Source organism: Misgurnus anguillicaudatus, chromosome 7 (genome assembly GCF_027580225.2).
Source record: "Misgurnus anguillicaudatus chromosome 7, ASM2758022v2, whole genome shotgun sequence".
Classification (NCBI taxonomy): Eukaryota; Metazoa; Chordata; class Actinopteri; order Cypriniformes; family Cobitidae; genus Misgurnus; species Misgurnus anguillicaudatus.
In genome coordinates this window covers 41,003,433-41,026,529 of record NC_073343.2, presented here as the reverse complement: position 1 = coordinate 41,026,529, position 23,097 = coordinate 41,003,433, and the positions used below count along the sequence as shown (strand labels likewise).

The window sequence follows — 23,097 nt, the reverse complement described above, 5'->3', positions numbered from 1 at the left end:
AACGTAAGTAGTTAAGAATTTTCCTTGTATTTGTGACTGTTTACTACTGTTTGCGCTAGCTCGGTCGCGCTGGCAAACTGTGGTCAACAAAACCTATGGATTAATGCCAGCTGAGAAACTAACTATCCCCAGGAATAATATTACACGTAAAATCATGTGATTAAAAAACACGTTGTTGCTTTTTGACATAACCCTTACCTGCTCTATATTTTTCCGCAATTTTGATTCACTGGTTGCTAAGAAACGAAACCACTGCTTCCGCCAAACTCCGTGACGTGACGTCATTCAATCATCCTGAGAGGGAAATAATTTTGTGAATAAATGTTGTTGTTGACTTATTTTCAGATAAGTTTCTTTAACCTTTGGGAGGGATTTGAGTAATTATTGTTTTTTATGTTAATATAAATTATGCTTTTTTATTAGGAATGTGATTTGTTACTTTGAGGTAATTTAAAAGCAAAACAAATCGTTAAAATGTGGGACTACTGTTTTTTATTCTTATTCTAAAATGTTATATTCACAAGGTTTCTTAGTTGAATAGGAATGTTGAGAATACTGAATAATAAGAAATGCACCTTTTTTATGTTATGATGAGATCTTTCATTTACCTTCAATGATAACTATTGTAAATGGTAGCTTAATTGTATTAATGAAAAATGAATCCATTTTGTGAAACTACATTTATACCCATTCTCAAAATCCTTTTGGTCAGATGTTACTTTTTGTTTTTTCTATGCTGTAAAAAAATTGTTGAATTTTCAGAGACTATAATTTTTCTTTCAGATTTTTATTCTAAGGACATTAATCTTGATTACACTATTTTTCTGATTTCTCTTCTAGGAAAATTTCATATTCATAAAGCCAGATCCATTCATTCTAAACCTAATTTTAGAATGTTTGCTACAGACATTAAGTCCCTATACAAAACTTTTGACAATATGACAAAGCCGTTAAATTCAAAAGCTCAAAAAACTTTTAATATACTTAATTCTGTTATAAAGTATATTTGATTGTAATGTATGTTTTGTAAATTGTGATGTCCGTCTACCCCCTGTTATCTGTTCATTGTTGTCTTAAAATTGTTAAATAAAAAAAAATAAAAAAACTACATTTATAATAAATGATATACCTAATATTAAAGTAGATAAAAATGACTGTACATTTTATAAATGGGTGATTCTCACGAAAACTTGGTTGTAAAAATGTCAAGCATGAAAATTTAAAAATTGCTTAAATTTACTTTTTTTTCCACCAGACATTAGAAACAAAGTCTGAAGTATATGGGAACATTAATTTAAAAACTTTTACTTATCATTTAACACTTTTTGTAACATAATTTCAAAAATAAGTCCTAAAAAATCTCATTACCGCAACAGTCAGAAAACATCAACACTGTTAGAAAAGCTAATATATTTTCACATTTTTAAAAATTTATTATTAATAGTCATGCACAGTAAATTGAAATTCTGAAATAATATTTATTTTAAATTTAACGTTTTTTTTATTTTGTTTTATTTAGCTCATATACCGCAACACCTTCCACAATTTACAACTATTTTTTTAATATATTTCGAAGAAACCTGACACATTTTCAAAATGACATGACAAACCTGAAAGAACATAATTTGGAGATTCTGCACATGCATTTAAAATCAAAGTATTATGCTTCTATTAATGAAATTAACATTTAATAAGCATATGTTGCGGTAATGATACATAGGTTTCGGAAATTAGGTTAATTATTTCGGTAATGAGAATACGTATACTAGCCTGAGATTTTGTTAAAAACAAATTTTAAAGTTAAAAGTCTGATAATATTTACAGCATCATGCGTTCAAGTTCAAAACTGTTTCATTGTGTAGTTTTTAAAAAAATATTAAAGAAAAAACATGAGAACAGGAAGGCTTATATTAATATTCCTTTGTGTCATATTTAAGTCCCCATTTATGCATTTAACATACTGAAATAAGATGGTCTTGATGACATATGCTGCCTACAAATGCGAGCTCTGAAGGCTGCAGCCATCGGATTGAGAAATGGCCAGCTAATGGATATCACAAAACATTTGTGTAAATAAGATGAAAAATATTTCCTTGCTGGATATGTTTGGTCTTCTAACCTTTTACCATTCTGTATCTGTTTTGATTAGAGAGAGAGAGAGAGAGAGAGGGAAAGAGAGAGAGGCTGTATCCGAAAGTTTAGACAGCTGACTTGTTCCCTCGCTGCCTTATGAGACAATGACTTTGGCTGCATAATGGCAGCTCCGAGAAATGCTTTAGGACAGACTTCATAGGCAGCAAAATTGAATTCAGGTTGAAATGTAAGCAGCCCTCTCTGTGTTCCGGGATGTCGCAAATCTGCTTGTGGTGCGGAGGTCTGATCAACCCACCCAATTCACACGAGCTCTGTGTGCTCTGCTTGGGGCTTCTCCACCCAAAGGCGGCAAATGTTGGCTCAGGGTGTCCCTTTTTGTGAGGATCTCCCGATGAAGGTGCTCAGGACCCGGCTCAACATCGCCCTTGGAGGTTTCTTACTGCAGTGTCCCACTGCCGGCAAAGAGCCGCTGGTGGTCGTCCTCCCCTCGCTCAACCGGTTCAGTTTGTCACCGAGAGCCTGTGTCCTGAACCGGGAGCCGCCAGTTCTGTTTCCTTTGGGTTTCCGGCGGAGGAAGATGAGATGTCTCTGACAGCGTTGGATGGAGACTGGGACCAGGCTCCACGTGTTGCATCAGACACACAGCCATCCTTCTACAAGGAACTGGTGCGCATTCTCTTCACAGCCGTGCAGGACTTGGAGATTGAGTGGAGCACCCCACAAGAACCCCAGAGAAGCAAGCTTGACTTTTGTTTTCTTCACTCAGGCCGCCCCGCTGATGCTCGGAGGAAAGATACCAAAGCGTGGGCTACCCCTCCCTCCATTTTTTTTCTTAGGTAGGCTACCTGTGTATTCCCCCATCAAGGACGCTGTGGCTGCTCACCTCTGCCCCTTGTCCACTTCCTTGGATGGTGTGGCGCAGCTTTGAGGGAAGTCAAGCCTCTTTGACAGCACATCTGTCCGAAAAAGGATACCCGCGCCGAGAGAGGCTCTGTCTGCATTGCACACTATGGCGGTCCTACAGATCTTTTAGGCACAGGTGCTTAAGGCTCTGGATGAGGGCAGCTCGGATCTAAATACCTTCAGGGATCTGAGAATGGTTACGGATTTCACGCTAAGGGCCACGAAGACCACTCATGGTCGCCATGCACAGTCACGCCTGTTTCTCCATCCGGCCTGTTTGGTGACACGGTGGGCACAATCATGGAGCATTTCTCGGAAGCGGTGAAGAGCTCTAAGGCTATGAGCCACTTCCTACCTCACCACCCTGTGTCTCATGGACCAGAACCGGTGGTGCATCACAAGAGTCCCTGGCACAAATCCTCCAGTATATGATGCAAGAAACTGGGTCCTGGGGGACTGCCGTCCGGAACGAAGCCGCTCAAAAACAGAGTATTTTTCTCCTCAGTTGGTTTTGTGTTGCTCGCCCCAGGGCCCATCCTCACATAAGCGTCTACAACACGCCCCCGCCCACTCTCGAACATGACCCACATGCTGCGAAGACAGCAGAGGCGGAAAGGGTTAACGCACAGTCCTAATGAATTGCGCAGCAACCCGCTTTCTGTCACAGCGCCGGGCGCTTTTAGGCCATCCTCTCTGGCGCAGAAAGGAGGTGCCGCCTTTAGTCTCCCTTTGTCCCTCGCCCCCAGGCAGCAATCTGACGCTGCAAACAGCGCGCGTTGTGCGGTCGCAGGTAGCTGAAATGCTGGCACGCATGGGATCCAACTTTGTGGATCTTGTGATGTGGCGTGCCATCGCTAGGTTGTTTTTGATACCTGAAAGTGGAAAGAAAGCATAACATTAAATTAGCATGTCTCACAACATGGGAGAAAAAAATGAATGTACACATCATCATAAAGTATAGACTTGTTGCGTTGTGTTGTGTGTTTGTCATGTACATTTCCTAACACTGTAGTGTGTTTTTTGCTAATTACACCTGCTAGTAACATCTCCAAACCTAACCTCTCTCTCTCCTTCTGTACTCCTCTAGCCATTCTGGGTTGCTGTTAAGTTTCTCCCTGAACTTTGTCAACCTGGCCTTTGCTAAAGCTTTTTTCTCACTTGCTGATTGTCTACAATGAAGCATCATAAAGCAAAATATCAACAGTTATTACATTTTAAATTTATATTAAATTCATAAGAGATATTTAAATGTAATAAACAATATGCTTAAATTCTCATTTCCGAAACAGAAGTTCTCTTTACCGCAACTGCTATTAAATGGTTGCGGTATATGAGAATGGTGTTGCGGAGGATGAGGTACCCCAGTATGTTTTGCTAAAAATAGAGAAGCCACGTAGGCTTTGCTCATTTTTTATTCAGTGCATATAATTAGACTTTAATAAAGAACATTTTCATAAAAAATTGTAAATCAAACAATTTTCGAAATGTAGAAAACTACCTGTTTCGGTAATGATAATCAAAATGTCGTGTAAGCATTCTGACAAGAGAATATTTCAAATGTAACTGGAAAGATATAAAGAGATGATCTTACCTGGTAGCCATCTTGAAGTAACTGGTCCATCTGCTTGGTCACTCAAAATCAAACTTTATTAAAATTCTGTATGTGTGCTTAAACTGTTCTCAAAAAGTGTTGCGGAGGATGAGAACATCAGGCATGGACACATCAATTTCCTAATTTTTCTTCATTATTATTATACATGAATATTCAGTAAATTATTTTTCTGTCATCTAAAGTAGTCTAGCAAAACATCCATTTATTTTTTTTCTAAATATTTTTGTTTTAATATGTTTAAATTACAGCATAACGCATGTTCAAACACAGCCGGACGCATTGCGGTAATGAGAATTTCAGCAGAAAATGAGATAAAATTGACAAATTATAAATTATTATGTTGAAATCACACATTGTGCAAGGTAGAACACAGTATTGTGTTAATTCTGATGCTTTTTAATATTACTATATTACACATTTTATAGCTAAAATCATTAGTGCCGTGGTGTTTCAATGGTTTCGTGAGAATCACCCAAATAATGATAGGCTAAATGATGGAAAATCTGTTACCAGCTATCACAAAAATTCAACATGGGTTTACTTGGTTACTATAGTTTAACTATGGTTTTGCTACAAAAAAAAATCATTATTAAACCATGGTTACTGTAGTAAAACTATGGATTTGCCAAAAATCATGGTTACTACAAAAAACATTTTTGTGTACAAAATATACTGACACATAATTATATGCACATATTTCTATGTACTGATAATTAAATGAAATTGACTAAATCTTTAAACTTTTTGGAAGATTTTTTACTCTTAATAAAAATTAAAATGATAAAAATGATAAAAACATGCCCACATCAGAAAATTCTGTTGTATAATGTTGTAAACTAGCAAACTCTACACTGTTAACGATTTCTGTAAATTACACTGTATTTTACTGTAATATGAACTGTATTTTACCGTAGGGCATGTTATACAGTATGTTGCTGTATTTTGATGTTGCATTGTGGGAAATGTAATCTTTGTGCCAGTAAAATACTGTATTTTCTATTTACTGTAAAATTTACAGTTAATTAAAAATACTGTATTTTAATAGCAGGTGGTGCTAATTTGTTTTTTGGGGATTAACTCTCTGATTAAGCTATCTTATACAAATAATGTAATATTATTGTATTTATATATTGATTTAAAATGTAAAGTAAAATTCAGAAGACTTAAACAAAGTCCTAAAAACAATCAAACAATTAAATTAGTGCAAGTAGAGCTGATTTATTTATCAAAACACAATATAATCATCTTCATTAAAGTATTTTGTATATTCGAATTAATTTATAAATGTAAGTGTTTAAAAATTAGAGATAGGTTTTGCCGGTTGTTGATGAGTGATGAATACCAGCTGTGAATTTTCTCAACGCATGTAAGCAGCCATGACACAGGAAACCGAAATAGTGTTCCAATATAAAGTGAGGGTCCTTGTGGCCGAACCCGCATACTACACGATATAATGATTCCCCACCTCGGGAGCTATAGGGAACGAATTGAGACACAGCCCTGGATGTAATCACGTCTGTGCTGATCACGTGCCTGTACACAAACCCGCCGCAGCTCACTTACAAAAGATTATCCTGTTATTTATTACACGTATAGTAAACGTTTTTAATGTTATCATGAATCAATGTTATAGTTTTGTATGTCACATTATTTTTTGAGAAGAGTCATGACTCAACGCGGACCTTACACGCTGTTAATTTGTGTGTGCATATGGCGGTACAGGCTCTTTTGCACTCTATGACCAGCCATCATTAAATCGAAATACAGTAAAAAAAATGAGCGCGAAACCCTGACACTTTACAGAAAGGCACGGATATCCCTCGCCCGAAGAAAAAAAGAACACAGGACAATGGTTGCAAGTTAAACAGCTGGTAAGTAAAATGAGTAATCCTGTGATTTCTTAACATATTTAATTTTTTATTTGGTTAAATAATTTGAAACAACACGCAGTTAACAGTAATTTACCTCACACGTTAGGACTGTTGTGACTAGATAGGGAAAGCGCTTTGTGGTGAAAACTCTTTTTAAGACTCAACAACACTTTCGGTGCACGTTATCATATATATTTATTTTCCTTTTTAGAACATTTCACCATCTGCAAAGGTAAGTAATCTTGTGATTTCTTACCATATTTAATATTTTTGGTTTAGTTCATTAATTTGAAACACTTTTTTTAAACACTTAACAACACGCAGTTGACGGTAATTTACCTCACACGACTGTTGTGAACAAGATAGTTAGAGAGCTTTGAGGTAGAAACTCGTTTAAGACTGAACAAAACGCAACTTTCTGTGCAAGTAATCATATTTAATTATTTTCTTCCCCTTTTTAGAACATTTCACCATCGACATATCAACATAAACGGTCCTCTTTTTCGAGTTTGACTGCGTTTGGTACAGGTGAGTGTTCATCTGAAATGCTAGGCGACAAACTTAGCTTTTAACGCTATTTTGAAGTCAGTCTCTCAGTTTCTCTCTAACATTATGTAAGGAATAATTGACAATGGGTCGTTGAATTAAATTGATATAAGAAAAAGTGTGTGTGTGTGTGTGTGTGTGTGTGTGTGTGTGTGTGTGTGTGTGTGTGTGTGTGTGTGTGTGTGTGTGTGTGTGTGTGTGTGTGCGTGCGTGTGCAGGTCACAACAACAACGGCAGATGTAGAGACCACACTTTCCCTTGCTTCCACTCCACGGCTGATCATGCTTGGTAAGATTCTTTAACACATACTTTGGGAACATTAAAAAGATTAAAGGGATAGTTGGGCCAAAAATGATATTAATCCCATGATATTACTTACCCCCAAGCTGTCCGAGATGCATATGTCCATCGTTTTTCAGACAAACACATTTTCAGATATTTTAGAATATGTTTTAGAACTTTCAGTTAATTAAATGTGAAGTTACGGGGTCCACGTCCTTCAAGTCCAAAAAATGTGCGTCCATCCTTCACAAAATAAATCCAAGTGGCTCCAGGATGATAAACAAAGGTCTTCTGAGGGTAATTTGTGTGGTGCTGTTGGGATTAATATCATTTTTTGGCCGAACTATCCCTTTAATGCTTTGTTAATGTTAGGCATTATGCTTAAATTTTGGCATTCTTCTTGAGTTTTGAATATCAAGAGTAATGAAATGATGATTGGCCTTTTTAGGTACCCCCCCCCAAATTGTATTCTGTACTCATTTACTTATTCTTGTGTTGTTCTTAACCTGCATGAGTTAAATTTCTTGAGCGAAGATAATATTTTGATAAATGATGGTAATCTAATAGTTGACAATACCCCTTGACCTCCACAGTATTTGTTTTTCTTACTATGGAAGTCAGTGGGTACCATCAACTGTGCTTACCATCAATTATTAAAATATCTTCTTTTGTGTACTAATAAATACAACAGAATCAACTCATACAGGCTTAGAACAATACAAGGGTAAGTAAATGATGACAGAATTTTGGGGACATATCAACTATCACTTTAAAATGATAGATTTCAAATTATTGAGAAAAGCTCTAACATCTAAATATTGTTACTTACACCAAAATCAAATTACAAACGCTATTATTAAATAATTATTTTCAGAGGATCCAGATCTACAAAACAAAAAATGGATGCTGCCGATTGAAGGCTAAGTCCGCTTTCCTGCGATTGACCTACCATTTCTTCAGCATTTGCTGTTCACTTTGGTTGCTACTACGTGCTCAACATCGAGCACCAAGTGGAAGCAGCCACTACTTTGGAGTTTATTCAGAGGTAAGTACATCTTTCAGTATGCTATAACATTTGGTAAATATTGAAGAAAGACTCATCATTTACTTACTTTTATGTCCTTCCTAACCTGTATGCTCTTTCTTCAGAGGAACACAAAAGAAGATATTTTGAAAAATGTTGTTTACCAAACATGTTTAGTTCCTTGACTTTCATTGGTTTGTTGACTCTCATCAACAAAGCTGTTTGGTAACAAACATTCTTCAAAATATCTTCTTTTGTTTTCCACTAAAGAAAGTGCATACAGGTTAGGAAGGACATAAGGGCTTTTATATATGATTTTAGATTTCAGGAAGTGGCAAAGTCTTGTCATCTATTAGAAACTGCTGGTCCTTTGTGGTAATTACAGTGGGCCTGAGCAATATGAGGATATTATCGTATAGCAACGTTTAGGAATGGCACTATTTAAAAAAAAAAAGTGGAGTTTCCCTCTCTTACACATCAAATGATCTAATTAATTCTTTTTTTATGTAAAGATTTATTGTGAGGATCAGCCCCGACAACAGCAAGTGCTCCTCTAACTTCCAGGTGAGCAAAAGAAGTGGGAAGATGGTGCAAAGGAGGAACTCTGGCCTGAACCATCATGTATATATCCACCTTTTTTAAGGACTTTATGAATTAAGCAAAACTATTAAGCTACTAAAGCAAATACATTCTACTCAACTCACCAGAGGTTTGTGAAGTTCTTTTTTTATCTTAAAGGTTTCTTTTAGTTAATTTGTCCATGCACTGATTTAAAATATTGTAATATGAAACTCCAGTGTATACATGTTACTACTGTTGCTTCTAAAAGCAAAATAAGTCTATGCAGGAGAGGTTTTGTTACGTTTTTTTTTTTTAATTATTCTTATAGACGGTTTCATCGGACGCACATGACACACGTCTGGATCCGAACCTTACTTCCGGTTTCGCTTTTTTAATGGTCTGACTAGTTGCTAAACTGATTTCTTGAACAAAAGCCTCGTCGAAAATAACATGTTTTGGTTTCCGAGCTAATCTATGTGTTGTTTTTTTGCTTGTTATATAAATAAAATGCGTTTAAAGAACTTTGTTGTTTTTTATTCTTAGCAGAGTTTATCGGAAGTTCATGCGGACCGCGACAGCCGCTTGTTTATGTTGTTACTGATGAAACCGTCTATAGTTATAACTGAATTTGTACTAGTATTATTTGATAATACTGTGAAATGAAACAGTGAGTAAATGTTACATTGGCTTTGAAAAAGCTGTTGCTGCAAGAAATTACAATTTACTCAGAATAATATTTTGAATGTATAAGTTTTTGACATTGCTTATGACTACATTTGAATGTATTGTTCATGAATTGATGCTGTGATATGTGTGTGTAAATGTTTTGTGTGTTACAGGATAAAAGATTTTATTTTACTCAGGAAAGTATTTTGTATTTGAACATTGTTATTATGACTGAGTTAGTTCATGACTTGATTTAAAATTCTGTAATATGATATCTATGAGTAAATGTTATTGCAGGTTTAAGAAAAACAGTTTGTGATGCAAGCTGAAAGTTCAGTGTGCAAAAATATGAAAATCTGATTTCATGTTTTTGAAAAACTAAATTAAATTTTAAAAACATGTTGTCATTGCTTATTTTTGTGATTTACTTAGAGCTGTTTTAACACATCCATTTAAATTTTGTGCAGTTTTGTAGTAAATAGAAATGGGAAAATGAATCACAGGAAATTTTACGGTAAAATACACATTGTAATATATACATTGTAGTGTAAAATTATTGTATATTTTACAGTAGAAAATATAAAATACTGTAAATACAGTTACAGCATGTTAAACAATACTGTAAAATGTATACAGTATTTTAAATAGTACTGTAAATTTGTATACAGTATTTTAAATAGTACTGTAAAACTGTATACAGTATTTTAAATAGTACTGTAAAACGGTATACGGTATTTTAAATAGTACTGTAAAAATGCATACAGTACTTTAAATAGTACTGTAAAATTGTATACAGTATTTTTACTGTATGTTAATTTACAGTAAGTTGCTGGCAACCAGCTGCCAGTAAGTTACTGTAAATTCTAAAGGAAATTTTTTACAGTGTAGTCTACTGTAGTATATTACTACATTTAATAAAAATTAATACTATATTATTCTTTAATATTAAATATCTAGTTCATTGATAAACTGTAGTACTAGGCCTATATACTGTAAAATTAAATTTTGCTAGGTTCAAAAACACTAATATAGTATCTAATACCTACGAATTTTATTCCAGCTTACTATAGTAAATAATGTTTACTACGATATTTTTCCTGTGTGTGTAGTATAATGATCTTACCAAGTAGCCATACCAATACTTACGGTAATTCCCCTAGTCTTTTCTAAGCATTACGGTAATGTTATATAAAGCTGAATTGGACCCGTTCGGCTTGGACTGCTGTCCATCTGCTCTGTACTCGAGATTTTCCGCTCGGACGGCTTTATTATCAACTAACCTCTTTATGTTAAATGTTCATATTTTGTACATTTGCAGGTATAATTTAATCTAACAGTTGATCCGAACGTCACGATGAGCTCAATCAATGTGAAAAAGCTGAAAGTGAACGAGCTGAAGGACGAGCTGAAGAAGAGAAATCTGTCTGATAAAGGACTGAAGGCCGATCTGATGTCGCGACTGCAGGCCGCTCTGGATCAGGAGGAGCTGTCCACCGATACCAACGGTGCTGAAAGAGAGGACGGTTACATGGCCGATGAAGACCTTGAGGAAGAAGATCTGGTTGGAGAGAGCATGGAGGCCGACGAGGAGGAGGATGGAGATGAGGCGGAGGCAGAGGAGCATCAGGATGATGACATGTTGGATGAGGAGGACGCCGGGGTGGAGATGGACAACTCGGACGAGGATGAAGATGCGCTGCTTAAGGAAGAAGAGGATGAGATGGAGAAATTTGACGAGGATGATACCGCTCAGGATATCGGATCTGGAAAGGGTGAGATGGCATTTTTGTAATCTGTTATGGAGCTTATAATAATCGATTACTAGGGCATGTGCCGGATGTTATATTTGGACCATGAGCTGTGTCTGCGCGTGCAATGCCAGTATTCATTCATTCATTTGGAAAGCATTGCATAGATTATTCTTACTAGGGGTCATTCTTAAGAAATTGCGTCGGTTGTGTATTCGTGACCGTCAAATGAAATATGAACAGAATATTTTTGAAAAAACTTAGTTGAGGACGATAATTGAATTTTGATGCAGTTACTTAGTTTATGTGCAATCGTTTTATTTTTTTATAAAGCATTTTTATTATTCACCATTGTTAGTGGTGGGATTTATAACATGCATATTGATCCTTCTCTGTATTTACACAATAAAAGTGCTGGATTGTTCAACTTAAGGTTATGTAAAATATGGACAAACCCAACTAATGGTTTAATATAACCTATAGAAAATGTCCATATTTGACCAAGTCATGGGTTAAAACAACCCATCATGTTTATATTCACATTTGCTCCTTTATAAACACATTCAACCCTGAAACATTTTAAATGCAACAGAGTTGAAGGCACATAAACATGTTAAGACTTTTTTAAATTTAAGGCATAAAAATGTGACCCTGTCTGCGAAATCCAGGATAAAGTCTCATAATCTATCATCAAAGTTTGATTTCACTCATTAATATCAATCTTTGACATGACCTTACTCAATATATATTATTTAGATATCAAAGTTTATTTTCACTGAACACTTGAAAAAAATATTCATTCAGTTTACAAATTTTTTTAAGGTAAGTGGTCGCAATCGATTAATTTAAGCTACATTTAAACAAAAAATTTTGTGTTTTGGTTTTTCTAATTTTTTTGTTTAAATTTAGCTTAAATAAATTGATTGCGACCACTTACCTTAAAAAAATTTAGTAAATTGAATGAATCATTTTTTTCAGTGAATGTTGTTTGTTTATATTTAGGATGATTTTATGTATAAAACAGAAAATCACAAAAAAAAAACTTTAGCTGGGGTTTCACATGTAGGCAGTGTTGGGGAAAGTTACTTTTAAAAGTAATGCATTACAATATTCAGTTACTATAGAGTGCGTTATTCTACATTCAGTTTAACTTAGTAATTTTTTAATTCTAATTAATTAAACTGAAAGTAACTTGCATTACTTTAAAAAAAAGTAACTCAAATATTAATGTGTACATCAGTGTGTTACTTTACTCTTTACTTCAGAAAAGTAATATTATTATGTATGTACTTAGTTTGTAATTACTTGTAATGCGTTACCCACAACACTGTTCACAGTCGGTATTTACAGATAATAATAATTCAAACACATTTGGCAGTGTTTTCTACAAATGATACTTAATGTTGTTTTATTGGGAGAGCAAAATAAGGTAATTGAAGTGAAGGTTATTTTGGTGAAATGTAACAGGATGCTGAAGTTGAGAAAGGAGGACATAAGCTCCAGATGGAGTCTGTGCGTAATGATCTCAACTCATTTGTTTTAATTTGCCTGGAGTGGTGAGGAGCACATGTTAGGACGTTATTATTCCTAGTCTGCATTCAGTGGATGCTTTCGGATTTTGCATTATACTGGTTATACAAAAATAGTCCCCTTTATAGGGTTATGCTAACCTTTGGATTACAGCCTAGATCTTTACCCACTATGCTAGACCATCCCGTTTATATGGTTATATATACACACATATACACTCACCTAAAGGATTATTAGGAACACCTGTTCAATTTCTCATTAATGCAATGGTGAAATGGTGTAGGGGATGTTTTCTTGGCATACTTTAGGCCCCTTGGTGCCAATTGGGCATTGTTTAAATGCCACGGCCTACCTGAGCATTGTTTCTGACCATGTCCATCTCTTTATGACCACCATGTACCCATCCTCTGATGGCTATTTCCAGCATGATAATGCATTATGTCACAAAGCTTGAATCATTTAAAATTGGTTTCTTGAACATGACAATGAGTTCACTGTACTAAAATGGCCCCCACAACCCAATAGAGCATCTTTGGGATGTGGTGGAACAGGAACTTCGTGCCCTGGATGTGCATCCCACAAATCTCCATCAACTGCAAGATTCTATCCTATCAATATGGGCCAACATTTCTAAAGAATGCTTTCAGCACCTTGTTGAATCAATGCCACATAGAATTAAGGCAGTTCTGAAGGCGAAAGGGGGTCAAACACAGTATTAGTATGGTGTTCCTAATAATCCTTTAGGTGAGTGTATATCTTTGATTCCTACCTGTTATACTGTACATATTACCTTATTACCTCAAAAGCAAATATGTAGGCATTTCTACTTGATTTTTGAACTGTGTTAAAAGTCACGCCTTGTGCTTTCTTATTTTAATTTTGGTAATAGTTGTTGATGTTTAAGTGAGGTTCATTCGCATAAAATGCAGGTGATGCACACATGGAAAGATGCTTGTCAGTTTTGCCCAACGTGTCTTTCGCACCTCCAGGATGACTCTTTCTTTTTCAGCTGCATGCACCGTAAATCTGAAAATGTGTGTTACTTAGCTCAAAATTGCACAGTTTGCAGTTGTCATGGCAACTGCCTCATTTTTGTAGCAGTAATGCAGTGGACCAGCTTGTGCTAAATAAGCACTATTTATTTTATACATGTGAAATCATGATTAAAAACACCTTCCTTTTCAAAATAAGAGTAATAAGTGTAAATATATTGGAAATCCTCCAGTAAATGATGTGGACCATCATGTCACGTCATGTTGAGTCCAGCGGGGAGGCGCGCCCCCCTTACTTTATATTGTTTTATTTCCAAAGGAGATGCGGACAAACACGAGAGTGATGATCAGAAGAATAAGAAGGGTGTAAAGAGACGTCGAGATGAACATGGAAGGGGCTACTTTGAGTTTATTGAAGAAAGCAAATACAGCCGGTAAGAACTGTGCAGTCAGGCCTCTGGTACTCCTGAGGTTCCTGTGCACCGCATGAGCAGTTTTGGCAGTAAAGAGCCAAACCTGAGTTTTGTTCCTCAACAGTGCAAAGAAACACACATTTTTACTTTTAATGTCCTTTCTTAGTTTACAGTTTTTACAGCATCTCCGTCAAGTTAGAGCAAGTGCTTTTTTCTAGACATTGTGTGTGTGTATGTCGCTCCAGGTATGGGTTGATGTGACATTTAAAGTATCAAGCTTAGGATACTGGATGGGAAGTTGACAGTTTTGAAAGAAAACGTCTTCATTCTTTATGAGATATTTTTGTCACAATGCTCAGACAATCATTTGTAATATATTGTACAAATTTGACTTTGTTCTTTTATATGTATGTTTATTGTATTCACGATATATTTGTTTTCTTTCCAGGTGCTGTATATCTAATCACTTGTACATATATAGCAAAAATGCCTTAATGTTCATTTGATAGCAATTATTTGTAGGAATGGACTGATACAACATTTATGTGCCAGTACCAATATTACTTAGAATGGCGTCTAACGATACCAAGAGATACAGATAGTTTTGCCGCTTTTGATTGCCAGGATATAATCTGGGATGAAATTTGTTAATACAAATTATAAGCCGATAAATCGGTGCATCCCTAATTATTTTGAATGCAGCTGTGTTGCACACATATATATATTTTTTTGCTCTTAAAATGCTTGGTGACATTAAATCACTTTTGTTTTTAAAATGTTTTCGGCGAATCAGGTTAGTTATCCCAAAATTGCTAGATTTACTACAAAGATATTTTCTGCCGATACTAATTATAAGACGATATATCTGTGCATCCCTACATATTTCGAATGCAGCTGTGTTGCACATATTTTTTCTTTGATCTGAAAAATGCTTTGTGACATTAAATCACTTTTGTTTCAGAATATATTCGGTGAATCAGAAGAGTCATTCCAAAATTGCTAGATTTACTACAAAGAGATTTTCTGCCGATACCGATTATAAGCCGATATATCTGTGCATCCCTTATTATTTCGAATGCAACTGTTGTTGCACACTTTTTTCTTTGATCTGAAAAATGCTTTGTGACATTAAATCACTTTTGTTTTAAAATATATTCGGTGAATCAGAAGAGTCATCCCAAAATTGCTAGATTTACTACAAAAAAAATTCTGCCGATACCGATTATAAGCCGATATATCTGTGCATCCCTTATTATTTCGAATGCAACTGTTGTTGCACACTTTTTTTTCTTTGATCTGAAAAATGCTTTGTGACATTAAATCACTTTTGTTTCAGAATAAATTTGGTGAATCAGAAGAGTCATCCCAAAATTGCTAGATTTACAACAAAGAGATTTTCTGCCGATACCGAATATAAGCCGATATATCTGTGCATCCCTTATTATTTCGAATGCAACTGTTGTTGCACACTTTTTTCTTTGATCTGAAAAATGCTTTGTGACAGTGTGTAAATTTTAGCAGCATCTAGTGGTGAGGTTGCGAATTGCAACCAACGACTCAGTCCACTGCTCACCCCCTCACTTTTGAAACGCATAGAGAAGCTATGGCAGCCGCCACCGAAAAAACATGTCATCGTCAGAGACAACTTCGTAAAAAAAATTGTCTGTTAACCTGATAACCTGCGCGAGGGCGTGGATGTACTGAAGAGCTATTTATTTACATAATTTAAATTACTGTTAGTTTAAATGTACTTACATTAAACAACTATACATCATTAAAAAGTGTTTTGATTTAAGGGCTTCTGTAGAAAACTGGTGGCACAAAATGGCGACTTCCACGTAAGGGGACCCTCTTGTATGTACAAAAAAACATCTCATTCTAAGGTAATAAAAACATAACGGTTCATTATGAAAAGGTCTTTATACACCCCTAATAATACAGTTTTGTAAATTATTTTGCATTTCTGTCAAGAGGTCCTTCTAAAAATTACACACTGCACCTTTAAATCACTTTTGTTTTAAAATATATTCGGTGAATCAGAAGAGTCATCCCAAAATTGCTAGATACTGCAAAGATATTTTCTGCCAATACCGATTATAAGCCGATATATCTGTGCATCCCTAAATATTTCGAATGCAGCTGTGTTGCACATATTTTTTCTTTGATCTGAAAAATGCTTTGTGACATTAAATCACTTTTGTTTCAGAATAAATTCGGTGAATCAGAAGAGTCATCCCAAAATTGCTAGATTTACTAAAAAAAAAATTCTGCCGATACCGATTATAAGACGATATATCTGTGCATCCCTAAATATTTCGAATGCAGCTGTGTTGCACATATTTTTTCTTTGATCTGAAAAATGCTTGGTGACATTAAATCACTTTTGTTTTTAAAATGTTTTCGGCGAATCAGGTTAGTTATCCCAAAATTGCTAGATTTACTACAAAGATATTTTCTGCCGATACTGATTATAAGCCGATATATCTGTGCATCCCTAAATATACTAGTCAACATTTGAAGTGGATCAAAAAAGTTTATCAAAGTTGTCCTAAGACAAGAATGGGTATTAGGGATTGGTTTTATGTAAACTTTTTTGAAGGGTTTTGATCCACTTCGAATGTTGATTAATGTATTTCGAATGCAGCTGTGTTGCACATATTTTTTCTTTGATCTGAAAAATGCTTTGTGACATTAAATCACTTTTGTTTCAGAATAAATTCGGTGAATCAGAAGAGTCATCCCAAAATTGCTAGATTTACTACAAAGAGATTTTCTGCCGATACCGATTATAAGCCGATATATCTGTGCATCCCTTATTATTTCAAATGCAACTGTTGTTGCACACTTTTTTTCTTTGATCTGAAAAACGTTTTGTGACATTAAATCACGTTTGTTTTAAAATATATTCGGTGAATCAAGAGTCATCCCAAAATTGCTACCTTTACTACAAAAAAAAATTCTGCCGATACCGATTATAAGCCGATATATCTGTGCATCCCTTATTATTTCGAATGCAACTGTTGTTGCACACATTTTTTCTTTGATCTTAAAAATGCTTTTTGTAACAATAAATCACTTCTGTTGTTCAAAATATATTTTGTGAATCAGGTGAGTTATCTCAAAATTGCTAAAGATTTACTACAAAGAGAGATCTATAATATAGTTTTACAACCAGAACCTTGACTTTTCAATTTTGCTTTATATAATCTAAACTGATCACATTTTATTAAATATCACATGTATAGCTAACACATTCTAAGAGCTTAAGGTAATTCACAGCAAATGAATTTATTATATTTATCTATCTGATCAATCCCTCAGGGTAAAGTCGCCTCAGCCACCGCTGGAAGAAGAAGATGAAGAGTTTGATGATACTACTGTATGTCTGGACACCTGTAAGTAAAGCACAAAAGTATCTATTCATATCTTTATAGAAATGCAAATATAAAAATATAACACAAGTATCATATACAGTCATACCAAAAATTTATCAGACACCAGGCTGTGGCTTTAAAAGATGAAGCAGGTCTTTTGTATTTCCTCAGATAACTGTGACCTGCACTTCAAAGTGTCTCGGGATCGATACAGCGCCTCTTCTCTCACCATGGAGAGCTTTGCTTACCTGTGGGCAGGAGGACGGGCATCTTATGGTGTGGCAAAGGGCAAGGCCTGCTTTGAAATGAAGGTGTGACCATTGTCTCAATTTGATTTTATCAGTATTTTCTTGAACCTTTTTTTCATTCCCACACTTTTTATTACTAGATTATTGAGAGGATTCCTGTAAAGCACATCTCCAGTAAAGGAATAGAGATTCATGATGTCCTGGTGGGCTGGTCACTTGCAAGCAGCTCCCTTCTGTTAGGTCAGGGATCCTTGTGTTGATTTCTTACAGAAATATATTAGAAATAAATATATTCATGCTGTTGTTTATTTGTAATATTCACAGGAGAGGATGCATGCTCCTATGCCTTTTCTACTAAGGCCAAGAAAACCAGTAACTGTGTGACGGAAGACTATGGAGAGGCATTTGATGAGAATGATGTTGTCGGTTGCTTCATAGTAAGTGTTCATGCACTCTTATTTTGTAAACATGCATGTATTTATTTTATTGCATAATGTTTTTTGTATTTAGCATACAAATTAAAAAAATTGTGACATATTTTTGTAAAATATTTTTGTATGCAAGATATAAATACAATTTTAAATAAAATACAATTTTAAATATATAAAATTTAATATGATTTTTTTATTTAACTTATTTGCATTACACTGAAAAATTTAAAGAGGTACAGAATAAATGTTTATGTATCTTAAAGCTTAGTGCTGGCAACAAAAAGGCCATAGGTATAATTTCCAGGTAGTGCACACACTGATACTCTGTACCTCAAATGCACTGTAGGTCGCTTTGCACACCAGCATCTGCATAAATGCATAAACGTAAATGGTTATTGTGTTTCTTTGCAGAACTTTGATGGTGCAGAAGTTGAGATTTCCTTCTCTAAGAATGGACAAGATCTAGGATGCGCTTTTAAAGTCAGTAAGGATGAGCTTGGAGGAAAGGCACTTTTCCCGCATGTGCTCTGCCACAACTGCGCAGTTGAGTTCAACTTTGGCCAGCGAGAGACGCCGTTTTACCCTCAACGTGATGGCTTTACGTTCCTGCAGAACATTACGGTGTGTGATCGCGTCAGAGGACCAGTGGGACCTGAGACCAAAAAGGACTGTGAGGTTGGTTTCATGCAAACACATTAAATGAAACAATAGCATACTGTTTACTTAAATATTTGTATACTAACTAGTATGTGATGTATCCAGTATGTAAATCTTTTAAACAGTAGTATGCTACATCGTTGAGTTGATCTCTCACTCGTATTAGATTATATATATTTTTAATTCGAGACTGGTTAATAAAAATATAAACTCTAAATAATATACAGCCATGTCTGATGAAGGTGCATTGTGGGATAAATTGTACTTTAATATACTGTACATTTTGGCAAATGTAGTGTTACAGTGTATATATAAGTATGCCAAACATACACTATGTTTTTTTCACTCATAATCTTAAAATCTGATGTTAAATTGCATACAGGTCATAGTCATGGTTGGACTGCCCGGATCTGGAAAGACAGAATGGGTTACAAAGCACACGCAATCCAACCCTGGAAAATATAATATTCTTGGAACAAACACAATAATAGAGAAAATGATGGTGAGTCTGATTGTATTACCATGATGGAGATGAATGAGGTTAGAATGAGACAAATAAAAGTGACAGTCGATGGTCTCTTTTTTTTAAATTCAGATTTCCGGTTTGAAGCGGCAGATGAAAGATGTCACAAAGATCGCAGCCATATCTCAGCGCGCTCCGCTCTTCCTCGGGAAGTTTATTGAGATTGCAGCGCGTAAAAAACGCAACTACATTCTTGACCAGGTGACTAAAGATAATCTAGAAATGTAAAAACTTTAAATGTTTTTTTTCCTTTATGCATTTGGCAGACAGATATCTCCAAAGTGACTTATAGTGCATTCGGTCTATGTTTCTTTTAGCAATTTTATCACGTGTTTAATTTGTGACCATGGACCACAAATACCGTCATAAGGGTTTGTTTATTTTAAATTGAGATTTTACATCATCTGTCACGACTGGGATGCAGGAGTGAGGAAGTGAGGACGCAAGTGCAGAGTTCTGGTTGAATAAATAACATTTAATAAATAAACAAAACACGAGGAGTAAAAACAACAGGCAAGTAAGTAACACAGGAACATCAAACGTGGAACAAGAACAGACATGAGAGTAACGACAATCATCCGGCAAGTGCACATACAACAGGCAGGGGTATATATACAAACAGACTAACGATACACAGGTGTGATGAGGCAGGTAATTAATTAACAAGAGTCCAGGTGACGACAATCGGAACAGACATAAAACATGACACGGATCACCGTGACATCATCTGAGTAAGCTGAATAAATAAGCTTTCCATGGATGTATGGATTTGATTTGTTAGGATAGGACAATATGGGATATTAAGATACAACAATTTGAAAATCTGGAATCTGAAGGTGCAATAAATCTAAATATTGAGAAAATCGCCTTTAAAGCAACACTAAAGAGTTTTTTCCTTAAAATAACGTTTCCAAAAAAGTTTCAGTCGTTCATCCACTCGAAACAGGCTGTTATTCAATGGTTATTTTTACTGTTTATGATTTATTTTTCATGGTATATATAGCAATGATTATTATGTAATCCACATGGGTTTTCAACCATTTTGTGAGCAAGGGCTACCACAATGGATAAAACAATCTGGATGGCTACTTTTTTTATATAGTTTACTCAAAACTTTTTTGTTTTACTTGTTGATTTTATTTTACTTATTGATATGTTTTTATCATTGTTTATAATGTTAACATGCATAAAATAAGCTAAGCTAATATAAAAATGTATAATAAATAAATAATAAAATTGAGGCTATTAATATAATGTGCTTTGGCGAGCAACTCTGTGGGGGCAACCTGGTGCCCACTGGCACCATGTTGGAGACCACTGCACTTAAATATTATCACTTAAATGTCTCTGTAGACTAACGTATCAGCACCAGCCCAAAGAAGGAAAATGTGCCTGTTTGCTGGCTTCCAACGGAAAGCTGTGGTCATCTGCCCGACAGATGATGAATACATACAGAGGACTCAGAAAAAAGCAGAGACAGATGGCAAAGACGTGCCCGAACACGCTGTGCTAAAAATGAAAGGTAAAATCTTTCTATGTGCCTCACAAACTAAGTACATAAACAAAAGCCGGGTTAATTGGACGGGTAATTAAAGAGCACATATTATGCATATTTTTACAAGATGGAATATAAGTCTCAGGTGTGCTTTAAATATGTCTGTGAAGTTTCAGCTCAAATACCCCACAGATTATTTATTATACCATGTCCATATTGCACCTATTTGGATGGGAGCAAAAAGCGCAGTTTTCATGTGTGTACCTTTAAATGCAAATGAGCTACAGCTCCTCTCTTCCTTACAAATAGACAGTGACCGTTTTTGGTATATATCTGAAATAAATCGGATTCCTGTGAATACAGTCTGAGACAATAGTATCTTTAGCCGCATTAGTGCTACAACAGGCTACACACATTTAGAAAAGCTTTTGGGTAAAATTAACTTTTGGGTCAGTCAGTGGCCGTGGGCGGGGCTTTATCAGTGTGATGTCACATTAACAAGAGCATCAAAACAGCATGTCTAATGAGTTTGATGGGGATTTAAAAAGAAGGAAACAGTGGATTTGTTTTATTGTAGGGTGGTTGTGTTCACACACTGCCAACACACATTTATCTCCAAACATGTTGTAAAATGAATTTTGTATAATATGTGCCCCTTAAACGTATTCATGTATTTTACGGTAATCTTTTTCAGGAATATACACGTTGCCTGTGGAAGGTGAATGTTTCAGTGAAGTGCTTTATGTTGAGCTTCAGAAAGAGGAAGCAACCAAACTGCTAGAGCAATACAAGGAAGAGAGCAGAAATTCCCTTCCGCCGGAGAAGAAGCTCAACCAGGGATTCATTCAGCCGAAGAGAGGAGGCAACAGGGGACGAGGAGTCAAAAATCTGTTCATTCGCGGTGGTGGTGGACGCGGTCAGAGAGGAGGAAGAGGAGGCTTTCAGAGCCGGGGCAACTTCAGGGGCTGTACGACTTTCGATTTCTGTTTTGTCCCTTATGGAAATTAACTATGGTTTTTACTAAGCATTTCATGTTGTCTGTAAAGCAATGTCATGATTATAGCTTGATTAAAGGAATTGCTTTTCTGACTCTTCAATAGTGCCTGGACCTCGAGGTGGGTTCAACAGACCACCAAGAGGTTTCCTTCCTCCCCCTCCGTTCAGAGGAGGCTTCAACCGGGGGAGTTTTAACCGGGGTGGTGGGATGCCCAACCGAGGTGGCGCCCCCAGACCGGGGGGACCGGGTCGTGGTAATATGGTTAACATGGGCAGCAGAGGTGGAGGAGGCATGCACAGGGGCAACATGGCCAGAGGTGCCAACAGGGGCAACTTTAACCAGGTGAGAGATCAGCCTGGACATTTGCTATGTACCTTTTCTCTATTACTGTAAATCTTATATATTTCTAGATAAGTATGCTTCAATATCTATCTGCAACATCTATATTAATATCTGCATGTGTCCCCAGAAGTTCAGGGGTCGAGGAGGAAATAATCGTGGTTTTAAAAATGGGAATTATAGCATGAACAAAGCACAAGCTTTCAACCAGAGCTGGCAACAAGGGGTGAGGATTTCTTTAAATTCTGATTTATAAATTGTATTTGTGGACATTTCTGAATCACTGATGCCTTTAAAAAGTTTTGGTGGAGTACTACTACCCATACTGTTACTGAAATTAAAACTTTATCATCTTTGTTTTCATCAGTTCTGGAATCAGAAGCCATGGAGTCAACAGTACCATCCTGGATATTACTAAATAAACTATAGCTGTGATGGACTGAGATCAAAATCATCAGCTTTAAACCAAGAGGAGCGTCCTTTTTCTCTGATGTCCTGTTGTGTTTTTAACAGATTTTAATAGGACTTTACACATCTAAGTCTTGAGGCTTTGAAAACGCTTCACAGGTTACCTGTTGCATTTTTATGTCCTATGACATCGTATTAAAAATCAGGAACCTAAGTATTTTCAGGGTGGGGCGTTTGTCTTTTAAAAACATTTGCGGTTCTGAATTCTGCTTTTAGACTTATGTGTGAATCTTTATGTAAAGGATAATATAAGGATAAAATTGTTGAGAAAATTTGCAGTTATGAATTAAAAAAAAAATTCTGCTGCAATAATATTGTTTCGT

General features: G+C 35.7%; 1 protein-coding gene and 1 long non-coding RNA gene across 3 annotated transcripts; both read left to right on the top strand.

Moving 5' to 3' along the window:
* Nucleotides 1-6,038: 6,038 nt before the first annotated feature.
* Nucleotides 6,039-9,958, top strand: LOC129453822 (uncharacterized). The gene is made up of 6 exons (XR_012370643.1): nt 6,039-6,480; nt 6,692-6,712; nt 6,942-7,008; nt 7,245-7,314; nt 8,183-8,353; nt 8,845-9,958. It is a non-coding gene; the product is annotated as an uncharacterized lncRNA (long non-coding RNA).
* A 661-nt stretch (nt 9,959-10,619) lies between these two features.
* hnrnpua (heterogeneous nuclear ribonucleoprotein Ua) lies at nt 10,620-23,097 on the top strand. Of its 2 annotated transcripts, none has more exons than XM_055171861.2 (14): nt 10,620-11,331; nt 14,149-14,263; nt 17,564-17,637; nt 17,788-17,927; nt 18,005-18,104; nt 18,189-18,301; nt 18,707-18,970; nt 19,335-19,454; nt 19,548-19,676; nt 20,829-20,997; nt 21,665-21,937; nt 22,071-22,309; nt 22,440-22,532; nt 22,674-23,097. In XM_055171861.2, the coding sequence occupies exons 1-14, from the start codon at nt 10,914-10,916 to the stop codon at nt 22,722-22,724; spliced, it is 2,298 nt and encodes a 765-aa protein (XP_055027836.2). In that variant the 5' UTR covers nt 10,620-10,913; the 3' UTR covers nt 22,725-23,097. The 2 variants fall into 2 exon arrangements, with proteins under 2 accessions (XP_055027836.2, XP_055027835.2); XM_055171860.2 differs by having other exon boundaries at nt 10,621-11,331; nt 22,437-22,532.